This window comes from Neolamprologus brichardi, chromosome 3, assembly GCF_056152115.1.
Source record: "Neolamprologus brichardi isolate AB-2024 chromosome 3, ASM5615211v1, whole genome shotgun sequence".
NCBI classification, from domain to species: Eukaryota; Metazoa; Chordata; class Actinopteri; order Cichliformes; family Cichlidae; genus Neolamprologus; species Neolamprologus brichardi.
Window position 1 is genome coordinate 17,873,220 of NC_142106.1, and position 25,184 is coordinate 17,898,403.

General features: G+C 38.7%; 1 protein-coding gene across 1 annotated transcript; it reads left to right on the forward strand.

Moving 5' to 3' along the window:
• The first annotated feature begins 17,377 nt into the window (after positions 1-17,377).
• On the forward strand, positions 17,378-22,535 carry LOC148103700 (butyrophilin subfamily 3 member A3-like). Its single transcript, XM_087833064.1, has 9 exons — positions 17,378-17,483; positions 17,910-18,251; positions 18,588-18,881; positions 18,975-19,100; positions 19,929-20,047; positions 20,852-20,968; positions 21,804-21,962; positions 22,181-22,288; positions 22,383-22,535. Exons 1-9 carry the CDS (start codon positions 17,378-17,380, stop codon positions 22,533-22,535), a joined length of 1,524 nt encoding a protein of 507 aa, XP_087689190.1.
• Positions 22,536-25,184: the final 2,649 nt, after the last annotated feature.

Genomic DNA, 25,184 nt, shown 5'->3' on the forward strand with positions numbered 1-25,184 from the left:
TAGAACATTTTTATGAATGACTTAAATCCATCAGGTCATAAATGACGTCATCTTTTCATAATAAAATAGATCGGTGACTCGAGTGTTAAACATACGAGTTATGGTGATGTTGACACTGATGCTTTTCTCTCCTGCTCCGGTCTCATACCAGTATTCGCCGCTGTCTGTTGCATAGGCTCGATGAATCGCACACAGTAGTGTTGGTGAGCTCTCATCACACGCTGAAATGAAGGCCTCAGTATTTCTGATCCCTTTTAACTGAGAAGCTCAATCAAGACCCTCACAGTGAAAGAAGACAGACTCCAGTTCAAAGAACTGCAGTCTTTTTGGGACGATGCGAAACACAGCATCTTAACCAGAATGAGATCAAACGTAGTTACTGTATAGAGTAAAGGAACAATCAATAATTTCTGTAGTAAACAAAAGTTTGTAGACAAAATCCTAACCCCAAATGCTTGCAGGTTACAATCGGCAACCACACTGTGTGTTGTTAACCCCTTCTACAAATACCGACTTTGGATGTGTGCGACTTTGTGTATGATTTTGTGTTATCTCTAGTGCATATCATGTGCATGTGTGGTGTCACTTTCCATTTTTCTAACAGTACATTTGCATACCTCAGTGCTTGTCTTCCTCCCCCTTTTGTGGTGGTCTGGACACTGTGTCAATCCTCCACTTCCAGGCAGTCGTTTGTCTCCCCGGATTCCTTAACCCAATTTGATTCCCCAAACTAAAACAGCAGCCTCAGTCCTCTTCTGCTCCTTTCTCTCCGTTCTTCTCTCCCACTTTTCTGTCAATGAAAGTCAGTTCTTTTCAGCTTTGTCCCGTGTATCTCTTTGTCCCACTGTCTCTTTCATTGCCATCTCGCTCCAAACATGGCAAATGTCAAACTCAGACAGTCTTCTCAAAAGTCCTTCACACACAGTGAGGTTGCAGCTTGCTGGAAACGCATCTCCATCCATCCAATCTAGATGGTGGATCTTCTCTTTCTGATGCCGTTTTGCCCATAGTGCTGCTGGAGCTCTCTGCTCATAACTCTGGTATTGTCTCTTGGACTGCTGTCCACTGTTGATGTTCATGCTCGTGCTTTCTGGAACTGCACTCGGTGTCTTCAGGGAGAGATTAGCTTCCTTGGAGCTTGCTTGTTCAGGATGAGGACGGGAAGCTGCAAAACAATTCAGCCAAAAATTCTGGCTGGGTGTTTCTATTTTTTCTAATGATTTTAACCTATAATTTTCTTCCGACTGCTGCCCGTGGAGAATTGATCCAGGTCCGTTCCCCACCTGTAAACAACGGACTGAGAGACTTTCACTATTCACTGTGACTGCAGATGTTTTCATCACTCCTAAAGCAACACATCTCTACTTATTTTGTTTTGACCTCTACTGACTTCAAACCCCAAAAATGAAATTTTTATTTGATCTTAACCGCAAACACAAAAAATCTTCTTGATGTTGTTATTAATTCTTTTCATCCACAACACTCCAAATTATGTTTTTGTTTTTTGTCCAGCAGGGGAAGAAGGTGACCTGTAGTGTCACTGCTTCCCCCAGTTGGAGACAATTTCCCACTCACACTTCCACACTTTTTATTTTCTTTGTTTTCATCATTACTTTAACGCTAATCCACTTTTAATTTGCTTTATTTACTTTAGTTCATTTTCTCCTATTTGATCACTAGGATTTCTTGACTATTATTATTTCACAGAAAGTCAACTAATCTACTTTGTCTCCCTATTTGTCATCAAGGAATTCACACAAACTCACAGGCTGGCCACTCGCCCCCACCTTTCTTTCTCTCTCACACACATTTTACTCCTCGTTCGTTCCACCTGTGAACCCGCCCCTCGAGGCTGGCTCGCACACACTTCATTCAAACTTTCTGCGAGGCACTTCTGCTGATTCAGGACAACGCCCTAATCAGAACAAAGAGCGGGTGCCATCCGCTCTTATACACCTCAACCTAACTAGGACAGTTAGGCTCACGATCTTCAGATCGCGCCACATTTGCCTCACGAATTATTCAAACTGCGCCACGGACTGGATACCGCAGTTTCTCTTCCCCATAAAAATAAAACCAAATTAAACCCCCCAATTGACTTCACAGTTTGCAACAATTCGCAACACGGCCTCCTGCCGCAATTTCTACACACCACAAACACACACTTTTAGACACGAATTATTTTGTTACTTTAATTGACTCCCGTACTTCAGACGAGACGCCGACTCTAACGGCGCTTTCACACATACTACACACCTCTATCTTTCTCTCTCTCCTTTTTTTGTATTTTTTTATTACACCACAGAGTAATACACCCAATTTAGCCCGTCTATCCCTATGTGGCTCCAAATGCCCTCTTTATTTAATTTAACACTCGTCAGGGGACAGGCAAACAACAATTTCAACCACTGAAATGAGGAATTCATCCTTTTTTAACCTTATTTAACCTTTTTCTCTTACTACTCTAGAACTCAACCTTTGTTCGCCAAATGTGTCTTGTTCTAGTCCAGAATAAATGTAAACCCGTGATTACACAGACGTTTTCAATGTTATTCTGTAGCTATGCGGGAGTCCTCAGTTCCCAAGTCACCACCTCGGCTAACCAGACGCTGCTGGACCTGACTGCGCGTCCACAGACAGGGGGGTTGCCACACCATGAACAAAACCAATTTCCATAGGTCCACTAGGCATCAACCTTTGATCCTAAAGTGTGTCTTTGCTCTAATGTCCTCCCATTCACACATCAACCGTCACTGTCACCATGTTCATATTTCACACACAGAAACACAGCAAGCGCGTCTCATCAGCAGAAACACACAGAAACACAGCAAGCGTGTCTCACCAGCGGAAACACACACAGAAACCTCTGAGCTCACCTTTGAAAATGCAAGTGCACCACAAGCCAGACTCTATTTCACCTCTATTTCAAATTCTACACTTTGGCCGCATTTTGGAAGTTTTTCCCCATTTCTTGCAACAGAAGCCAGTCATAGACAAAAATTAATTATGGAGGGTAAAGTGGGCTGCACCCTAGTCTCAACGTAGTATGTTTTTAGTATCTTGCTAGAAAATTCCTATAACACACTGGAATTCTAGTCTCAACATAGAATGTTTTTAGTATCTTGCTAGAAAATTCCTATAACACACTTGAATTCAGCCTCAACTTATGTTGTTAGTATCTTGCGCCGAAAACCAGACACCGACAATTTAATGTGAAAATACGTTTAACTCAGCGAACAGATTAATTTGGAAAGCCCAATATGCACATTTGGTATTTATAATACAACAGGCTGTGCTTATCTCTTTATATTTGGACCCGGTCCTCTGTTCGCCTCGTCGCACGATCTCACCACAGGCCAAATCTGCCCCTCCTCAGCACACCAAAGATCCGGGTCACGGCACCAAGTTGTTGAAATCTCCCAATTCTTTGAATCTTTGGGCTGAAGGAAGGACAATACTCAGTGTATAAATGCTCAATCAACAATCCTTTATTTCCATACAATTTTCACACAATGAGCATAAAACCATCCGGATGGGGAGAGATGCACGAAGAGGGTTAAAGCAAGTCTCAAAATGGTGATGTGTTACACAGCTTTTTATACTCTCTCTACTGGCCCCCACCATCGTAAAACCTAAACATTCACATTCTCTCTATCTGTCAAGGCGCCTAAGTTATGACCTCGACTCCCCGTCTTTCTTCCTTCTACAAAGGTGGGGGCATGGAATGTGGTCTGTTTTTGCTATTACCGGCCCAAGGTCCTTCGCACGCAACATTCTCATCATGATTCAGCAGTCTGACATGTCAAGAAAACAGTGTAATACATTCACAGCAGATAAATGGCGGCGCCCACCTGTCTAACAAAACCCAAAGATGGTCACATTCTTTCAACCCCAAAAATATACTGGAACATTTGTCTAACATACTACAAAAATGGTCATGTTCTTTTAACCTAAAAATATAAGGGAAACTAAGCTACATACTTTGCACACAACCTAAACTAAGGAATATATTTATGTTCTACAGCTGTTAACATAATTCATCTACCTTGACTATAGGTATAAGATAACGTAGTTTTAGAATAATAATCTCACAATTTTGATAAAATATAATTTTCTGTTTTAACCCTCAAACTGATGGTAATGTAACGATACTAATTTTTCACTTTTTCACAAAACGAAAACACCAGCACTACTGATGTGTACTCACCACAGCGGGAGCAGCGTTTCTGGGACATTGCGGAGCATTGTCCATGGGTGATCTGCTACTTGCACCCATCTCCCCTTCCCTCTCAATTTCCAAATTAGTTGTAAATGCAGCTGCTATCGTTAAGTCTCCATGCCATATGTCACTACCCGATCCGTACAGGAAACCCGATCAGTACCACGCATGTGCGAAAGGTGTCTACTTCCGGTCGAAGCATTTTACGATAGTTATGGGTCAGAGTATCTGTTAGCATGTAAAGAATAATAAGTTCCTCTTAAAATTTTTGCATTAATGAAACATTTATATATAATGAAGACAAAAATAAAAAATAAAAAGATAGTTACGGATCAGGACTCCCCAATCCTGTGCAGATGTTTTCTTCTTCTGTTTTGTTTAATGGCAGTTTACTCCCCAGTGTACAAGGATGCCGCACCTGCTGACCGAGCAAATGAACCCTATTATAAATTGAATTAGCGTCATTACAAATGCGTGTTAAATTTGATTTAGCGATAGTCGAGTGTGTTTATCCTTGTCTGTGAGGAGAGGATTGTTGGAATAGTGATGATGATGTCCACTATCACTGTCACTTGACAGTAAACACTTAATCTGGCTGATGAATCTTCATGTGACTCATTACTAAGTCAGTATTATTAAGTCTGTAATTAGGCGCCATTGTTCAATGGCTTTTGTTCAATCGGGGGACGCTCTCTGTTGAGGAGAAAAGCAGGAATTTGTTTGTATACAGATTATCCATTGTTTAAATGTCCCGGGCAGTCAAAAAGGAGGCAGAGCTGTTGAGAAATGCTAGGCTAACTGGGCGCTAACCGTATCATTCAAATATTGAATGTCGCAATGCTGGCAAAGAGAGGAAGTGACGTAAGATTTGCGCATGCGTGGTACTGATCGGGTTTCCGGTACAGATTGGGTAGCAACACCATATGCGTGCCTCGGTGGGCTGAGTTTGCTTTCCGTCAATGACTACTTACGGGGCAGGGGTAATTCAACCAGCCATGGATAAAAAAAAATGAGCTTGAAGGTAAAAATAAAGTGTAATTTGGTTTTGGTCCTTGCTTTTATAATTAATTTGTTTGTATTGCGGTGTGGCTTTCTAAGAGAAAATACTTTTGAAGTTTTGAAAATAAAGTGTGTTTGTGTGTCTTTTTTTTTTACGCATAAAGACCTTTATTTTATTTTATTTTTTAAAAAACCACACATACCATTATCCAACATTGATAGTGAAACACGTCTATCACTTTTTTGAAGCAGAAAGACACTGTGGTGGATCACTGGAGGGCTCCACTCACAACTAGTTCTCAGGAAGTGTTGTTGCTGTGTTTTGGAGGGAAAAGTCTTCAGTTGTGCGGTGGTGAGAATAAACGAGGAGTGTTAATCGAGAGCTCTCGTGTCGTCTGTGTTTACCTCCACATTGGTGACCCCTGACTCGAACATGCTGCAGCCCGATGGTGGCACCGACTCCACTCTGGATGCTTCAGCAGCCGCCAGCCCTCTGCCTCCGGCTGCAGCTGCGTTTGCTGTGGCGCTCGAGCTGCCGGACTTTTGGCTTCACGATCCCCCATCGTGGTTTGTGCACGTGGAGGCTCAGTTCGCCCTTCGTGGCATCTCGGCTGACGACACGAAATATCACCATGTGGTGGCCTCTCTCGACCCGCTAGCCACCCGTAGTGCGGCAGCATGGGTTTCGGGTTTCAGCCCCCCCGCCGACATCACCTCAGACAGGGGCCCCCAGGCCTGGGGGTCAAGGTCTACCGAACCACTGCGTACCACCCGCAGGCCAACGGGATATGCGAGCTTTTCCACCGGTCGCTTAAGGCCGCGTTCCGTGCTTCTCTCACAAATGGCAACTGGGTTGACCGCCTTCCACGGGTTTTACTGGGGTTGCGCTGCGTGGTTAAAGAAGACCTCTGGGTTTCCCCGGCTGAACTTGTCCTCGGTCAGCCCCTCCGGGTCCCCGGGGAATTCTTGCCCGAGAGCCCACCCCCGTGCTTCGCTCCCTCTGTGCTGTCTCTCCGTCCCCCAAGAGACTCGTTTTCTCTTCCTGGTCCAGTGCACCATTGTCTGCCCGACACCTTTGTTCCGAGGTCGTTGGACTCTTCGCAGTTTGTTTTCGTCAGGCATGACGTTCATAGGCCTCCGCTGCGTCCACTGTATGACGGCCCCTTTAGGGTTATTCAACTGGGCCGGAAGCATTTCCTTTTGGACTTTGGGGGTCGGCAGGAGGCTGTTTCTATTGACAGACTTAAACCGGCACATGTGGTTCTGGATGATCAGGTGGTGCCGGCTCAGGCCCCCCGCTGTGGCCGCCCACCTTCCACTGGACTGGACAACCCTGCTTCTTCCTCTGGGAGCGCCCCCCACCTGGCAGGGTGGTCCTCAGGCTTGTTTCCCCTCAGCCAGCTCCCCACCTCCCCGGTTCAGCCGTTCTGGACGTTTGATTAAAGCAAGGGTTCTGGACTAGGGGATGACCCTACTGGGTGTTTGGGGGGGGGGGGGGGGGGGGGGCATGTGTGGTGGACCACTGGTGGACTCACACCCAGTTCTCAGGAAGTGTTGTTGCTGTGTTTTGGAGGGAAATGTCTTCAGTTGTGTGGTGATAACGAGGAGTGTTAATCGAGAGCTCTCGTGTCGTCTGTGTTTACCTCCACAACACGATCAAAATCTGAAATTTGGCTGGATTTCGCTCAAGGCTTGAAATGTGGGAAATGGCGCCACCTGGTGCACAAATGAAAAAAATTACAATTTTAAGCCCCGGACTCCAAAATGTCATCCTCACTTAGGGCAATGCATTAACTTATATTATAATAAATGTGGAATGACAAATGGTGTTTATAATGGTTTTCAATGGGGCACAAATCGACCACTAGGAACACTAGAGGATGTGTTGTTGTAGCTTGGCCATTTAAGCTAATTTAAGGAAGTTAGACTGAAATTTTAAAATATCATTTAAAAAAAGAACTTTTGGAAAATGTGGATATAATCCATTCAACACAGTGAAAATGGCTTGAAATTAAAAAAAAAGAAAAGAAAAGGCCACAAAATGGTGGAACACCACACTCTCTATTGTTTTTATTACATGTGATTAGTTATTTCCTATATGACACATCAAACTGTTTTTCAGCCTTGTTTGTATTCAAACACTGAGTGGTGATGAGTCCAAGGGCCTGTGATTGACTGGGATCTAGAAAACAGGAGAACAGTCAATTAGTCTTTTTTTTTTTGCTTCACAAGGTACTTAGAAAGGTTCTTGTTTCCTATCATTAGTTTTGTTTTGTTTTTTAAAGCAAACAATAAATCCAGTCACTCTGACCCTGCCTCCCCCTCCTTATTTCATTATTTGGTTTGGTCCAGGTGCTGCTAGTAGTCATGTGCGATATCACTGATTTCCTTTCCGATCCAATACCAAGTAAAATTCAGGGTGGTATCGACGATACTGATCCGATACCGATACTTTGTACAAAAATGTATTTTATTTATTGTATATTTTATTGTATCTCAAATTATAGCGTCATCATGATTACAGGACATCAGATCACTTATTCTTATCACTTAATAATGCAGAATTCATGATATAGGAATAAAAAGAAAAACTGAAGTTGTGCGCTATTTGAACACCTTGCCAGCCTGCAGCACTAAAGGACTCCGCAAGATATGTCTGTCTCGCCCTAGCAGCACGTGTCCCTGTCCACTCCTCCTCTTCAGTTCGCCTCAACATACACTCGTCATATTCTGTGATATGATTTACTCTGAGGTGTTTGACAAGGTTAGTGCTGTTGCCATCAAACCTCACTTTTTTGCCACATGTATCGCAAACCACATCTCGGCTGTTTGTGGAGGTAAAAAACGTCCACACATGACTTCATTTACGCTCAGCCATTGTTGTGAGTGCGCACGCCAAGGGGCTGCGACACATTTATACAGCTGTATTTCGCACATGACTATGGAAGGCGGAAGAGGAAGTAGTTCCTTCCAATGATATAGTTTCTTTCCACTGTGTTCCTGTTAATGATAAACTACAAAATTTACCCTAAATTACTAAAATATTGATATTTTAATATGAGAATCGATTCTAGAACATACATGGCTGGTATCGGAGGAATTGATATTTCAATATCGATTTGCACATCACTAGCTGCTAGTTGATGCCGAGCAGTAAGATGTTAGGACAGCGCTGTTAAAAGTGGAGCCTAAGTTTAAAAAGAAAGACAGACAGGTGGAAATTAAACTCATAGTGAGGTCCACATGAAAGAAACTGCTTGACTTTGCTAGTATTAGATAGTTCGATTTACTTCTAACAGAAAACAATGTGTTTGTGTTATTTTAGCAAACATGTAATTGGTGCAGTCAGACCCTTTGTATGTATACTGTAAGTCTATGAAATCACTGATCTGCCAACCTGCTGCCAGGTCAAACAGATCAAACCTCTTCAGGCTCAGCTGTCCAACGCCCATCTCCATACTCCTGACTCTGAACCAGCCCCACTGATACCTGGAGAAGTTGATGAGTTATTTTATGTCAAAAAATGAATATAAAATAATTTTTAGATCTCTGTCTTTGAGCTCCACTAGGTCTCAGGACAGAGACATATTTTTGTTGCTTATACTTTGTTTGAAAACTGATATACAAACGATTGTTTAAGTTATAATTGGCAATACTTGATATTATTTAAAGAAATCTGATAAAGTTATCATTAAAATTATTAAAATGGAAAACGTTTCTTGCACATATCTCGTCAGTCATACACAAAATTAATAAATCTATTTCTCTCAGTAAAATATTGATCCATGTCTGCAGCCTTATATTCATAGGGCTGGCATGGTTTGCAGTATCAAAGTTGTGGGGGCCCAAAGTTATATTTTTTTTCACTGGACCCCAAATACCTGGTGGCACCCCTGCTCACACTGGGAAAGGCTCCAGCACCTCTGTGACACTGACATGGATAACAGACGATATAAAACAACACTGAGTATCTTATCAGTGTGTACTTCAAAAATCAGTCCTGTGCTGCCACCTTCAGTATGATAGCGGAGATAACACATCACATATGAATGCTTCCCCCTTTTTGAACACCATAAAGAGAGATATGGTTTCAGCTCTATTATTTTATAACAGGCTCAAAGTTCAGAATTTGACACAGTTATACCTGATCTAACCAGATTCAACAATCTGTGTTAACCTGATAAATTAATATTTTTCCAGCATTATACTTTGATTAACAAGAAGTTTGCATTTTAAGGGACATTTTTCCATAACTCTGAGCACATATGATGGATCTAGAGATGATAAGCCAACATAAGTTAACACCATCAGGTTAAGTATTTTCAGACACCTTGTAGTCTCACACAATTTTCCACAGTTTCGTCTCTTTCAAATTGTTTATTTTTAGGTTCTTGTTATGGCCCATGGCCATAGGAAGTCTGTGTTAGCTGCTGTGTTGTGTTTCTTTGCTGTGTTTTAAGAATCTCTGAGGGTCTTTCCTCTAATGAAGAGCAGTGGGCTGCTGATTGGATCATGGATCATGTGACTGGGTTCAAAAAGCCGCTCTGACAGCTGCCGGGAGAGAGACAAGTGAGCGAGAGTGAACGGGTTGACAGCAGCCTGGCCCTTCCAAATTCTTTGTGTGATTTTGTATATGTGGAAGCGTGCTCCTTGAGAGCCGCCAAATGTGTAGATATGAGTCCACTGCTTATGTGTGCATAGGCTGAAGTGAAGGGGTGAGCCGCCTTTTTGTTTTGAACTGTTTTCTCCTGTTTCTGGGCTAGGAAGCAAGGGATAGTTATTGTCAGTTGTTTGTTTTGTTTCTTTCTTGGGGTTTAGTTAGTTTTCTCTGGTGGGACTTAGTTGATTTTGTTTATTATTTCGGCCTGAGTTCACCCTGGAGCTATTTTTCTTGACACTGAATAAAATCACTGTGTTTTTTTTTTTTAGTCATAACCAGGTTCGGTTGTTTGGTTTGGGAACCAGGGCGGGTACTTGCTTCTCTCTCCTCAAATTGTATGTGTGTCTCTACACACCTAGACTAGGGGCGTAACAGTTCTATATGCTTTGGTGATGTCTAGTTATAGTAGTAATTTATTTCACTGACAAAATTATATCTATGTCAATGTAATTAAATATTTTACAAATCAATCACCACGGTTTAAAATATTTGACTGGAGAGCAGAAAATAAAGTTTATAAAGTGAAACTACAGGGTGGGCCATTTATATGGATACACCGTAATAACATGGGAATGGTTGGTGATATTAAAGTCCTGTTTGTGGCACATTAGTATATGTGAGGGGGCAAACTCCTCAAGATGGGTGGTGACCATGGTGGCCATTTAGAAAATCGGCCATCTTGGATACAACTTTGGTTTTTTCAATAGGAAGAGGGCCATGTGACACATCAAACTTATTGGTAATGTCACAAGAAAAACAATGGTGTGCTTGGTTTCAACGTAAATTTATTCTTCTTATTATTATTATTCTTATTCTGCACACTATTGCTCCTATCAAATCAATGAGCTGGGATTTTTTATTCTAAACATGAACCACTGTTACAGCAACAGACATGGACTGCTGGTGCCCTACACAACAACTCAATGTCCAGTATGTGAAGGAGCCAAACACATGCCTTCTCCTCTCGTTAACTGAGATAAACTGCTGGCATATTTGTTTTACATCTATACTGTCCATACTGTGGTTTTTTAATTTTGTTGTCCGGGTGGAAAATCGGGAGAAATTCGGGAGAATGGTGGGGAGGGGCACTAAAATTCGTGATTCTCACGGAAAAATTGGGAGGGTTGGCATGTATGTCCTAGCATAGCCTGTAACGTTATTATGACACATTTTATGAGTGAACTTGACTTTAAGTGACTTACAGGTTTCTTTGAAGAATACTTTCTTATATCCAGGTTCTACCTTTTTGCTGCCATCCTCCTCTCCTCCTTGCAGGTCCTTGCAGCACAGGCTTGCCGCTGCTAAAACTAAACAGAGCTCCCTGAAAGGCACAGCCAATCAGATTGACCATATTTGTCACATGAGGCAGGACTCCAGTAGAGGACGTAATTTAACTCTTTCTGCACCGCTGGGTGAATGAGACATTGACAGATCGTTTTTTCTTTCTTTCAGTTTTGTTTTTCTTTACTCGAAGAGATCAAATTATTGGTGGGGACAATTCAATAATCGCTGGATATTGGTGGGGACATGTCCCTTCTGTCCATGCTAAATCTACGCCCTTGCTCCTGTGACTAGCCAGCATGTCATGTCATGGAGTGGGTGGGAGGTATTATCCATGATTGTCTTTATCTTGGACAACATCTGCCTCTAACACCACCCTAACATTACTGGCCTTGTGGATCCGTTTATTTAGTCTGTTGGCATCTGTGACCCTCAACCTGCTGCCCCAGCAAGCAACAGCATAGAGGATAGCACTGACCACAACAGAGATACAACAAGATAACATCAATTAGTAGGAGTCACTAGGAGTGAAGTGTCACTTGGCTATGATAGTAAACAGTAGACACTGATGTAGCTTACTGAATCTTTTGGACTGTGTTCAGCACAATAGTCATTGTCAATTCTCATTGTATGATGAATTATAATGGCTGTTTGGTAGAGGTTTGCATACTCTCTCTGCATATATGTGTATGTTTCTCTGGTGAAATTCAGTATGGTTCTGACAACAGTTTTATGTTAATGTACAATCCTTAATATGTTTTATATATGTGTGTGTCTGTGTGTCTGTCTCAGGGTAGCCGTTCAGTGGATTCAAACCCCCGACCTTCTGATTACGGGGCGACCACTCTACCTACTGTTATAATACATTCCAACTGCATACATTTTACTAGAGCTCTATACTGAATACCTTCTTTTACAAAAATTACACATGTTCCTCCTTTATTTTCTTTCCTATCTCTATGTATACTGCTATAACCTTTGAATACAAATTAAATCAAATTACAATCTAAATTTGATTTGTGCCATGTTTACTGGATACAAATTATATCAGGTGTCTCATTAGAATGTTTATGAATCCTTTAAACTCTTGCCCATTTGCTAATAAACTTCTGGAATTCTATTTCAAAATGATCATATTATCTTCTCTCCTGATGTTCCTGGCTTCCCATCTCCCCTGGTCTATTGTGTATATGTTCCCATGAAATTGCTCTCATACCAAAACACTTCCCTGCTCACACTCATGTAGATTTTTTTTGTCTTGTATTTTACTTGGTCTGCACAATTGATACATATGCATTGAATAACATTATCTATCTCTGTAATTGCAGCATCTGTTCTCTCTACCTGAGTCAAACCTGATGATGATACACGTTGAACCTTTCCTATCTCAGTTTTTCCTTTCTGCACTTGCACCCTTTTAGAATTGAATAGAATAGATATTTATACTCACTGTTACACAAACAATGAAACACAGTTTGACAGCCTCTGTTGTTACCTGCTTTAACCTGCTAAACCTCAATGGCCTTCTTCCTAGCTTCACATCCCGCATATGTCAACCTGTGCTCTCCCCACAGTTACAACATGTATCTTGCACATTGTTCCCACATTCCTCATACCTATGGTTATCCCCACACATAGGACACCTTTGCTGTCCTTTGCATCTGCTGCTTTGTGCCCATATTGCTGACATTTGTAGCATCTAAGAGGAGGAGGGATATTTGGCCTAACTGTGAAATAGTGATGCGCGAATCATGAACGAATCGTTCAATACTCGAGAATCACTTTACTGACTCATGAATCATGATTCACAAGCCCAACTGACTTACTGACTCATCCCTGTTGCTGTTAGCAAACTAATTTCATTAGCAGAAATATATCTAGCTTATAATTAAAATTGTGGAGAAAAACACAACATCCAGTGTCTTAACAAAAAATTTCTGCTTTGAACTGGAAGAAAAAACCCTGAGTAAAATCGTAGCGTAAGCGAATCACTCAGGACTCACTAACCCCCTCCCTCTTGTGCTGATTCATAGCGCAAACGAATCACTCACTCACCCCCTCCCTCCTGGCTCACAGCTTCTTCTTCTTCTTAGTTGGCAACCAATGTTAAGGCGCATTACCGCCCCCTGGCTCAAATCTCGGTGGACATTTAGATGAGAAAATATATATTTGACACATTTAAGGATAATACTAATAAAATAAAAATAAACAAAATAAATGTTCCCTTTAGAATTTTTGTTTGCTCTTTTTTTCTCTATAAAATAGTTGTTTTCTTGACTGACTGATCTTAATAGTCTTTTAACTCGACTCAGTTCCAAACCTTGAATGTGCCGTTTTAGTTTTTCAAGATCCTCATCCACTGGAATCCCTTATATTACTCCCCTTGTTGTTTTATTTTGCCCTTTTTTACATATACTCTCAATATACATTATTTAATTTGAACTAATTTCTCCTATCGCCAGTTTCCAACTTGGCGTTCCAACCAAACTTTCATCCACACCCCACTACCTTGTCCTTTTCTACGGGAGACCTCTGTCAAAAATAAAAGTTCTTACTGTAAATGTTCTCCAGGCCTGCAGAGGGCGCCAAACAAACTGTTTGCAAAAGATGGATGAATTTTTAAGTGTTTTAAAATTAATCTTACATACGTGACATAATTTTGAGTATAATTATTTTCTACTTATGTGGATATAGTATATGTGCAGCACTGATTTGATTTTTAGTGAAATTCATATAAATTTTTAATAACAAACATCAAGTGAAAAAAAGGTTTGATAAAAAACTTTTTTTTTTCAAAAAAACATTCAGGAATATTGCACATGTATTGTTTTGTGCATTACAGTAACCTGTTACTGTAATGCACAAAACAAAGTAATGAAACATGTCACCAATATAAATGGAGCAGAATTTGAAGTATAGATGAAAATCATTTTATGAAAGTTTGACCATATTTGACCCTAAAGATGAGGTCAGAGGTCCAAAGCAACCTGATATTTACAATCCACGTGTATCATTCCATATATGCTGTCAGTACCAATGATGACAGAGGTTTATATAATCGGCTCTATATAGCATTATCATTACTTTGACCTTCGGGGTGATCTGTTGGATTTAGGGAGAGGTCAGAGGTCAAATCTGATATGATATTTTAAATCTTTATGCTATGAAAATGTTGACATTACACAGCACACTTTTAAGAATCATAGTTTCAAGTTTTAAGGCTTTTTGTCAGTTTTCCACCAACAAATCATAAAGTCTACCTTGAAGACCTCGGTGAATTTAAGCCAGATTTGAATAAATAGTTCTAACATGATCCTGCTCTACACCCTACAAAGTTTTATCAGAATACATTCAAAACTTTTAGAGCTGTTGTGTTTACAGACAGAATGAAATGCTACCAAAAACATGAGCTCCTTGTTGAAGGTAAGAAGAAACTGCTGAAACCATTTTGAGGACCTCTTTGGTTTACACATGATCTGAACTGATCTGATGCTATATGCAATCAACATCAACCGCCCCTGTGTTTGTCATGCTCAGTGTTTATCTGATAAGATAAGATACCTTTATTAGTCCCACGAGTGGGAAATTTCATAGATAGACGAAGGAATGTACAGCAATGAACGTTAGAAACTGATCCGACAGGAATGTCTGGTTTGCAGTGACTCATTAATTCTGAGTTTTTGTTTCCTGCTTGGCTCCAGTGACTCGTTTCACTTTGACAGTTTGGATCACTGTGTAGTCTGGGGTCTATCTGTGGTAAGTCTTCTTCTATTTGTTTGTTTTGTTTTGGGGGTTGTTTTTGAGTCAGAGAACAAACAAAAAAGAAGCTTATAACAAAACACTACAATTTGTTGTAAAAAAAAAACACAAAAAAAAACACAGGGATTTTTTTCTACATGTTAGTAAATAAACTCTGAATAAAGTCAGACTGTTGTTTCTCTGTGAAACCGTGAGCACATACTACATGACAAATGTCTGTCAGTTGTTAAAAGCTCCAAATGTAGCAGCAAAGTGTGAGAAAAGCTGTATTTATGTTTATAAAGAACTGTTCTTGGAATCAGAGACCTGCACTTAAAGCAGCACTTTGTCTCATCGGGGTGACGGGGTGAAACTCTGAGCTTTCAGTTTTAGTCATGTGCTTAAGTTACACTGCTATGAAGCAGGTTCATTTCAAAATAAAAGGTCATAGTCTAAGCTGATCTGTGTTCCTGGTGAGTGTTCGATTGGTCACCTCCAGCCCCTGGCTGAGACTTTGTGCTTTTCTTTAATATATTTGCCAAATAGAGATAAAACACAGGGGTGTGACTACTGTTCACTACACTGTCAAAACACTTATGCCCTACTCAGGACTTTTGATTTTGGCTGTGTTACAGCTTGTGATAGGGATTTTTTTCTTTTTAGTCAAATTTTTGAAATCGTGTGTCTTTTACTCTTGCACTCTTGCACTCTATACCTTTGTGTACAAAAATCTACATGCACAAAATCTGGCATAAAATCCTCAAACAAAAATATTTTTATCTGCTTTTTTCATAAAATACATGTTCAAAACACCACAACTTCACCCTGATAGCTCACAGAAATGTCACGTGGTATTAAACAAAAGCTGGCAACTCAACTCTGTAGAGTGGGCAATCATAAAGAAGCAGTTCATTTCAAGTTGTAGACGCAAGCTGCTCTTAATATTTTTGGTCACCAGATGCCACTAAAGAGGACTATTTAGAAAAGTTTTGAGTAAGGAAACCTTTTTCAATACAAGCTTTGGTCCTGTACTGCCATCTTCATTATGATAGCTGAGATGACACTTACCATGTGAGAGCTTCCCTCTTTTTGAACACTGCGAAGACGAATATGGTTTCATCTTGATTATTTTATAACAGGCTCAAAGGTCACCATTTGAGACAGCGTACAACTGAACCAGAATCAACAATGGATGTTAAATAGATTTTTCCAGCATTACACTTTGATTAACAAGAACTCTGAATCTTAAGAGCCTATTTATTTTTTCCATAACTCTGAGCATATATGATGGATCTGGAGTTTATAAGCCAAAGTAAGTTAAGGCCAGAAGGTTAATAATTTTCACCTTCACCTTGTAGTCTCACACAACTTTCCACGAGTAAGTCTCTTTCAAATTGTCTGTTTTTAAGTTCTAAATGCTTTTCTGGTGTCTCGTTATAAAGTCTGATTATAGTATAATTTATTTCACTGACATAATTAAATCTGTGTAAATAAAAATAAACATTTTACAAGTGAATGACCAAGGTTTAAAATATTTGATATGAAAGCAGAAAAGAAAGTTTAAAAAGTGAAAGTATAGTGTAGAGGTCTGGGCAGAGTTATTCTTCCAAGTATTTTTTTTCCTCTGTTTTTACAATATTCTACTTTGTATAAAGAAAACATTGTAAATGTTTTATATTTCACCGATTTATGACAGCTCTGCACAGTCCAGCAGCTAGAAAGTCACTTTGCAGTCTACACTCACAGCAAACTGTCTCTGTTGGCTGAAGTTTACCAGTTGTGATTCCAACTTTTCATACGGCTATTTTATGGAATTTATGGTGAGACCAGCTTTTGTCCATGTGCAGAAAATTATGAGATCGAAACAATAAATAATACATTTTAAAATACTTTTATTATGGGATATCTTTTGAAATAAAGGAGAACATGTGCAAACATCAGATATGGTTACCCATTTCTGAACTTGTAATCTATAAACAGATTTTGATCAGATCCCTTTGCATTTGTTTGTTGTTTATTGCATATTGCACTATTTTCATTATTTATCCTGCTGCTATAACAAACCAATTTCCCTTGTGGGAAACAGTATCTATCTATGAAAAGTAATAATCTGATAGCTAAGCTTTCCTTGCAGCCCATTACACAATCAAAACAATCAGCAGCAGAGTTCACCTCAAAGATAAAGATGCCACTGACCAAAAGTTATTCCCTAAGCTGCAATTTAGCAATTTAGCACCATGGTAAATGTAATGTGTTCACTTTAATCAATAGCAAAATGTCTGGTGTCTTAACTCTGGAGTTAATGGAAAGTTAAGTTAAGTGCATGTTGAAGGCCTCATGACAGTACTTAACATATTAAAACATATTAAACATGTAAAATATGTTTTTATGTTTTTAGTCTTGAATAAGTTGATTTTATATATGAAATAAACAAATCCTTATTATTTCTATGACCTCTTGCAGCCACACTTGTATCACTGATGTATTTTCAGAGGAGGATGCTTCCACAGATAGATGCACTCTCCCTTTCTCCGCTTAAAGTCTGCAGTATTTTGGTTTTCCATCTGCTAATACACTTAAATAGAGGTAAGCTTGATGTTACATGCATAATATTTTTTTTTGCAGTGCATATAAACAAAACAGTAAATATGTTACATTTGGTACAAACAGTAGTTCATATTTTGATTTTCATGATTTGTTGCCTGCCTGCAAGTGTTTATTTAATTCTTTAGTGAAACATCTTTTTTAAATATTTTTATCCTCATCATAGTTTTTAAAAAGAGAAAGAAAAATAATGCTCTATGCTGAATGTCATCTTTAACTCTCTCTCTCTCTCTCTCTCTCTCTCTCTCTCTCTCTCTCTATATATATATATATATATATATATATATATATATATATATATATATATATATATATATATATATATATATATATGCATTCAAACTGGCTACAAAAATTAATAAACACATCTTTCTTTCTTTCTTTCTTTGTTTTGTCTCCTGTCTACAGCGGAGTCTCAGGTGGTTGGTCCACATCAACCAGTAGTTGCATTAGTTGATGATGATGTTATTTTACCATGTCACGTGGAGCCTGCAGAGGATGTGACAGCTGAGATATTGGAGTGGACAAGATCTGACTTGAACCCAAGATTTGTCCATGTGTGGCGATCCGGTCAGGATCTGGTGAATACAAGAAATCCTTCATACAGGGGAAGAGCATCACTGTTCATCAATGAACTGAAGCGTGGAAACATTTCACTGAAACTCTCCAGAGTAAAACTCTCTGATGAAGGAACATATGAATGCAGCATTCCTTTAATGGAGAAAAAATCTTTTGTTAAGCTTGTGGTTGGTAAGTAGATACACGTCATATGTTCATGGTGTAGTTTGATATAAATCATAAATCCAGCCAACAGGATTTTGGTGGAACTGTTAATGAGGAGCAAATGGTGAGATTTTCATAGTTCCAGTGAAAGTTCATATTTTTGTAGGTTGAGGAAATATTTTATCACAGAAATGTTTATTAATTTAGCATTATGTTATTATTCATGATTAACTTTAGAAAAAAGAACACACCAAATGATATCAGAATTTTGTAATATTAATAATTTAATAATTGGGAATTACTGTCCATAATATGTGTTTTTTCACCCACTAAGAACTTTTCTAAACTCTTCTTTTTACTCAGCATCACATGCTGCCAGGTCACTTCTAATCAGTTTATCGGGAACTGACGAAAATAGAGGAGGAGTGGTTTTACAGTGTGAGTCTGCAGGCTGGTATCCAGAGCCTGAGCTGCTGTGGTTGGACGGTGAGGGAAACCTCCTCTCTGCTGGACCCACAGATACCCTCAGAGGTCCTGATGACCTCTATACTGTCAGCAGCAGAGTGACTGTGGAGAAGAGACACAGCAACAACATCACCTGCAGAGTCCAACAGAAGCAAATCAGCAAGAGCAGAGAGACACACAGACATGTTCCAGGTAAATATCGGTTATAAAATGTATGATGTGCTTAATTTCAGCCTAAATCAAAATCTGTTGAAATAACATGTAATTCTGTGTTTATTGTTTCAGATGAATTCTTTGAGCTCACATCCAGTTCTTCTGCTCCCATTGTTATTGGTTTGGCTGTTAGTTTGGCTGTAAGCATCATCTTGATCTTGATTGGAGTCTTTTTCATCTGGAGACAAAACAAAACAAGTAAGATACAAATTGATTCACCATGCTGTCTAAATTAATATCTCAAGTTATTCTAACAGGTGTTGAAGCAACAGAAAGACACATTTGTGTAAATTACACTTATTTTTTTATAAGCAGCTAAACATCATTGTGTGTTATTGTTACGGTTCTGGGTCAGTGTTGACCCAGAATTTTGGGTTTCTTATATTTTGGTTTATTTTTGCATTATGGATTGTTTTCTGATGTTCTGGTGCTTTGTTTATTATTATTATTATCATTATAGATGTGTTCTGTTATTCTTGGTGATGGGATGGTGATGGTGGTGGGATCAGTTCTTAGGTTTTGGGTTCTCAGTGTCGGGTCTGCATCTTTGTTTAGTGGTTTCTTGTTTCCTGTTTTATTGTGAAAGTCTTTGTCTTATGTTAGGGGGAGCTAAGCTGCACACACTGTCTCGTTAGCCCTGATCTCTCCCAGCTGTGTCTCCCTCCTGTTACCCATTCCCTGATTACCACCCTGTGTATATTAGCCCTGTGTTGTCCTTAACCCAGTGTCGCGTCGTACCATCAGATTATGCCTGTGTGTTTCTGTTCTCCGGTTTCAGTGTTCACTTCATGTTTTGTTTTTGTACCAGCAATAAAGCTGAGGTTTTTGAGTTTCAAGTTAGTGTCTGAGTCCTGCGTTTGGATCCTCCTCTCTGCCTGCCCGCACACAGAGCCCTGACAGTTATGAGATAAGGTATATAAGATATATGCACTTCATAATTTAGTTTAAAATGAGATGATTATATGCTGCATTATCATTTTAGCTCAAGAGAACATCATATTGTAATCTTGTCTATGCTTTTAACAGATGTCAGGAGAGCTCACTGTGATGCATGTAAAGAACAAGAAACAGCAAACCGCCCTGAAAGTGACAAAACTGAAAGAGACCAAGAGCAAGATAAACTCATGTCACAGGACATCGTTCCAGTGAGTGATATGAAAGAAACACAAGAAAATGAACAGACAGGAAATTTTGAAAAATAATCAGGATATTACATGTATATGTGGAAGAAAGAGTGTGAGTGGAAAGAAAAGAGAGAAAATGAAAATGAAAATGGCACAAATAAAAAGAATATATGAATAGCATGTCCAGGGTTAGCTAACAGTGAAATAAACCTTTTAGAGCAATTATACATGACAGAGAAATAGTTACCATCTTCTGTTATAAGAATAGATGATATTTTTCTGCAGTCCTGATATTCACATCTTTTGTTTTGTCATGTGTCATTGTGCAGTTTGTTATGCAGAATCTCACAACAGAACTTTTAATATTTTCTCTAAGTCTAGAGCACTTCCCAAAACTCAGCAACTGATCACTCTTAATCTCCACAGTTTCTCATGAAGATGAGTCCAGAGTTCGTCTGTAACTAAAAAGCCATATTTCCACAAATCCACAAAAGATACAACTAAAAAGGAAAATCACATGTATTCACTTTTAAATTAAAACCTTACATAATATTAACATGTTTAAGGCAGGATGGTGGTTAGCATAGTTGCAAGAACACATTTGATAAAAGCACTGACACTTAATATTATTATTAATTATATTTTATATATATATATATATATATATATATATATATATAAATTATTATTAATTCAGTCAGTCTTCAGTTTGATTTTAAAATTTTAAAACATTAATTAATTAATTGTAAAACATTTAAGAAATGCAAAAAAAATGTTGGGGTTCTTTTCAGGCTGAACATTTGTGTTGATATGTTTGTTTGTTAGTGCGAGAAAAACCAACATGCAGCTGAGGAGAAGCTGAAGGAGGCAGATGAAAAACTGAAAGAGGCTCATCGACAGTTGAAAGAGAAAAATGCAGAGATCAGCAACATGAAGAAAGAAGTAAACACACAGATAAACATCCACATTTCCATTATGTTGACTCATATTCATTAACAGAAACCTTATCCTAACACTAACAAACAAATGCACAGATTTACATGTATGCATTAGTTTCCATTTTGTCCTCAAAAGAAAGTAATCCAAACTCCAGTCGGGCAAAAGCAGATTTATTATCCATGGAAATGAGTGATGAACAAACACACTGCCAAACAACAGACACAATGTGCTACAGATGGAAACATTCATGTTCCTAATGACAGCAGCACTCACTGTTCGACCACACCCATAGTTAAGTTAAGGCTAAACTGTTGTGATGATCTGTTTGTCTGTTAGTGTGAGAAAAACCAACATGCAGCTGAGAAGCTGAAGGAGGCAGATGAAAAACTGAAAGAGGCTCATCGACAACTGGAGAAGAAAGATGCAGAGATCAGCAACATGAAGAAAGAAGTAAACACGCATAGACTGTTGTTTTGACCACTTCAGGACAAACACATTTATTTACTTGGACCTCGCTCTGTCCTCAACCATAAACAAACAAACATGCAGCACATTTACATGTATTTTACACTTTATTAATGCTTAAAAAGAAAACAAAAACCCAAACTCAGTGTGTAAAAACAGATTTATATTAAAAACACAGACAAAGACTCTACTTTCTGTTATCTAAAGAAAAAACAGGAAGACAACAAGACCCAAAGTCGTGTCGTCTTCTTGAGAAACTGGACTGCAAATAAAAACTGGAGATCAAATCAAACACTGTTTCTCATAGGCTCAAACATCTTGTCCATCTCTCCCTCTCGCACACACTAATCTGCATATGTTGTCTCTCTCTCAGCCAGAGAAAAGCAAACCACATCCTGAGAAATCTCAGACGAGTTTTGAGGAACAGAATAAGAGCGGCTCAGCCAATCACAGCTCAAAGACAAGTGACATCACTGTGGTCGAGGTCGAGAGAAATGGCGACTATATCTGTCTGAAAAACACTTCCAGTGAGGTACTGCTGCTTACATGCTGATGAACAATGAGTACTACCTAAACACAAACGTGTTCCATGTATTCAGAAATATTTTAAAAAGGTCCTTTTCACTTATGTGGATGTAACACACTCATTTATAAACACTTTGGATTTAACACACACTGAACTTTATTATTGCCTCATTCATTTTCCCCCTTTTTTATTCTCTTTTTTATTCTCTTGTTTTCCTTTTACAGGATAAACTTATGTCAGGTTGGAAGTTAAAACTACAGATCAGCAACAGAGAAAGTGTCACATACGAATTTAAAGAAAACTTTAAAATGAAAGCTGGAGAGACACTCCTTGTGAGTCTCTGTGTTACTAGATTTTTTGTTCAGTCTCTCTTATTGTTACTTTTCGCTTGGACATCTGTGACCTTTTTATTGGTTACATTTACAGGTACGACGAGATGCTGTCTCCAAGCCAATTAAAACTGATGCTGACCTGCTGTGGATGAACATGGGCACATGGAACATTGGAGACGACGTGAAGATCGACCTCATCAGCAACACTGGAGAAGAACAGATGCTGTTTAAAAACAAGATCATGTAAAATAATCAGAGTAACTTTTCTGAGGGATAAATTAAATAACAGCATTATTGCATTTTATATATTTCATATCATTTTATGTCAGTTAAAAATTTTGTGTTTTTATTGAATTAAAAATATGTAAATAAAAAGATGTTCAAAAAGGATTCTTTATTATTTTGAGGTGCAACACAAAAGTAGTTTAACTGCAACGATGTGGACAAAGATGAGACTTTGCTGTGTGTTTTAAAGCTGAGGGTGCATGAGTGAAAACTTGAAAACAAAATCTCTTTTTATATTTTACTTGGAAAAGTGATTATTATTTTTTTTAACATAAGTCACAGTGACCACTTTCTAGTTTAGACTATTTGCATTACAGATGTAATTTTTGGTTTTTCATCCTTTAGCACAGATTATAGAACAGGAGGTGTTTTGTAGTTAGTATAGTTAACACTCTTCCAAGGCCCTGGGAAATTACCCGAATAACTACGGGATAAGGATGAGGCCTTACCCTGTACCCACCTAATTGGTGATGAAATGTGAAGTTACAATTCTTTTCCATAAAAAAGAATTTTAATTTTTATATAAATAAATGTTGATGTTGTGCGATGGGGTTGTGTGCCTTAATTTTACTTATAATTTGCCAAATCACTACAACAGACGGCTCAAGACAATGCTGTCCAGAGTAAGGGTCTTGTTAGCCACAGTGTTTCTAAGAGTTTTACACCCCGTTACAATAACCTCAGTTTAACCAATAAAAGTGGGTATAATCTGCATAGCAGTGAAAATGTATGCTATGGCTTCTAAAGCACGTATAATGTAAACAGAACTGGTCTTTGCACAGAAGTCTGTGGAGCTTCATAATTAACCTCAGTGTGAGTGAAGAGGACTCTCCATTTAATAATAGCAGTAATAAAATATTATGGCCAACGGTATCAAACGCTGCACTTCGGTCTAGCAGGGAAGATTTCAACATTTCAATATGAATGAAGGCTGAAAACTGATTAGATTAATGTCTGATGATCTTTTCTGTGCTTCTTCAAGTTTGTAACACTGAACATATTTAAGGATGATTTAAGGTTCACAGGAACAGTTTAATTAGACACACATTTACTATTTTTCTTTATAGTCTTTCTTTCTTCCATCACTGATATGTTAAATATGATTACTATCAGAGGAGAAAATAAACCTTGTGTAGTTTAAAAACTTTTTATTTAATCAAACTGGAATGTTGCTGAACTCTGATGGACGTGTCTTTTAATCTTGTCAACAAAGCTGCCATTTATCATCTCGTGATAAGTTCTCTCTGCTTCTGTTGCACATCTCCCCTGATACTCTCTTCTTCACCTGTCATGTGCAGCTGGTCCAACCCCTGCCTGCTTGCCTCTTTAAACTGGTGTGTTTAAATCTCTTTACCTCTGTTGTGAACTTTACACAAAGTTTGTGGTAACAAAATCAAACTGACGAGGATCTCGTTTGAAAAACACACAGTCACGAGACAAAATAAAAAAAGACTGCTCAAAGTGAAAGCAGAGCCCTCACAGCTGGTAGTACAAAACACAGTGACAATGTACGTATTAGATACCCTCAGTGCCAAAAGCATAAATATGAAAAAATGGAATCTCCAAGAATATCCTAAAAATGGCATTGAGGGAGGTGTTACAGTGAAAACAAAGCAGCCAAATTTTCATCTGAAAATGATGAATTTCAGTAAAAACAATGCTCTGTAGTTTCATACTGTTGTTACAGACAAAGCAGATGTTTAAAGCTTTTGGACGCGCATTTGAAATGGCATAAGTCTCCTTATCAGCTGGAAATATTAAAGCCATAAAATGACTTTTGAGAGTGGATAAAAACTATTGAACAACAGCAATGTTAGTCTGTTCCAAAATTTGAATGTACGTGTGTTGAAGGTGTGGCTCTCATTGAATTATTAAACATATTTCCCTTTAATTTCTTAGCCACAAAAAACCCCAACAACTTTTAATTTTCTTCTGCTTGTGTATCGGCCTCGAGTAGCTTTACTTATCATTGCTCAGTCAGTTGTCTGTTTGTGCTACTTTTTCAAGGAGCAGTCGATTATTGGTAAGGGTGACTTTATGTGTTTAGTTACTTACTTAAGTGGAAGGACTGTGGAAAGTTTTACCTTACATACATACATCTGACAGTACAGGTTCTGAGGTAACTGTTTACAAGATGTTGTATCCTATTCAAAAGTTCTTTGCAATTTTGCATTGATAAACATTGTCCTTAACATATTTCATTTTTACATCACAAAATGTTAGAAATAAAAGCCGTTCTTAACAACCTGTAAGGCTGGGAGTTTAAAATGCAACTGCTTTGTTTGGGGTTCTTCCTGATACAGTTGTCTTGCCGACGCTCCAAGCGGATCTGGTAGCATTTCTCACCTTATTGGCAAGACGCAGAATATTGTTATGTTGGAAGTCCCCTTCTCCCCCATCCTGGGAAATCTGGATCAGAGATGCTTTGCATTTTAGCAAACTCGAAAAGATTAAATTCACCCTGCGTGGGTCTATGGCCAATTTCTTTAAGATCTGGCAACTCTTTTTTGACCATGTTCAGACTTTGCGGTCCCGCAACGCTCCCAATTAGCCAGCCATAGACGTTATTCTATTTTATTTTATCTTATGTTTAAGTATATGGACTCTATTG

Bases quoted from the DNA above. Each gene is read 5' to 3' on its own strand.
- LOC148103700 (XM_087833064.1), top strand. From the start codon at position 17,378: ATGTATTTTCAGAGGAGGATGCTTCCACAGATAGATGCACTCTCCCTT. The intron at 18,252-18,587 runs GTAAGTAGATAC...CTTTTTACTCAG, and splicing joins TTTTGTTAAGCTTGTGGTTG to CATCACATGCTGCCAGGTCA. The intron at 19,101-19,928 runs GTAAGATACAAA...TGCTTTTAACAG, and splicing joins CTGGAGACAAAACAAAACAA to ATGTCAGGAGAGCTCACTGT.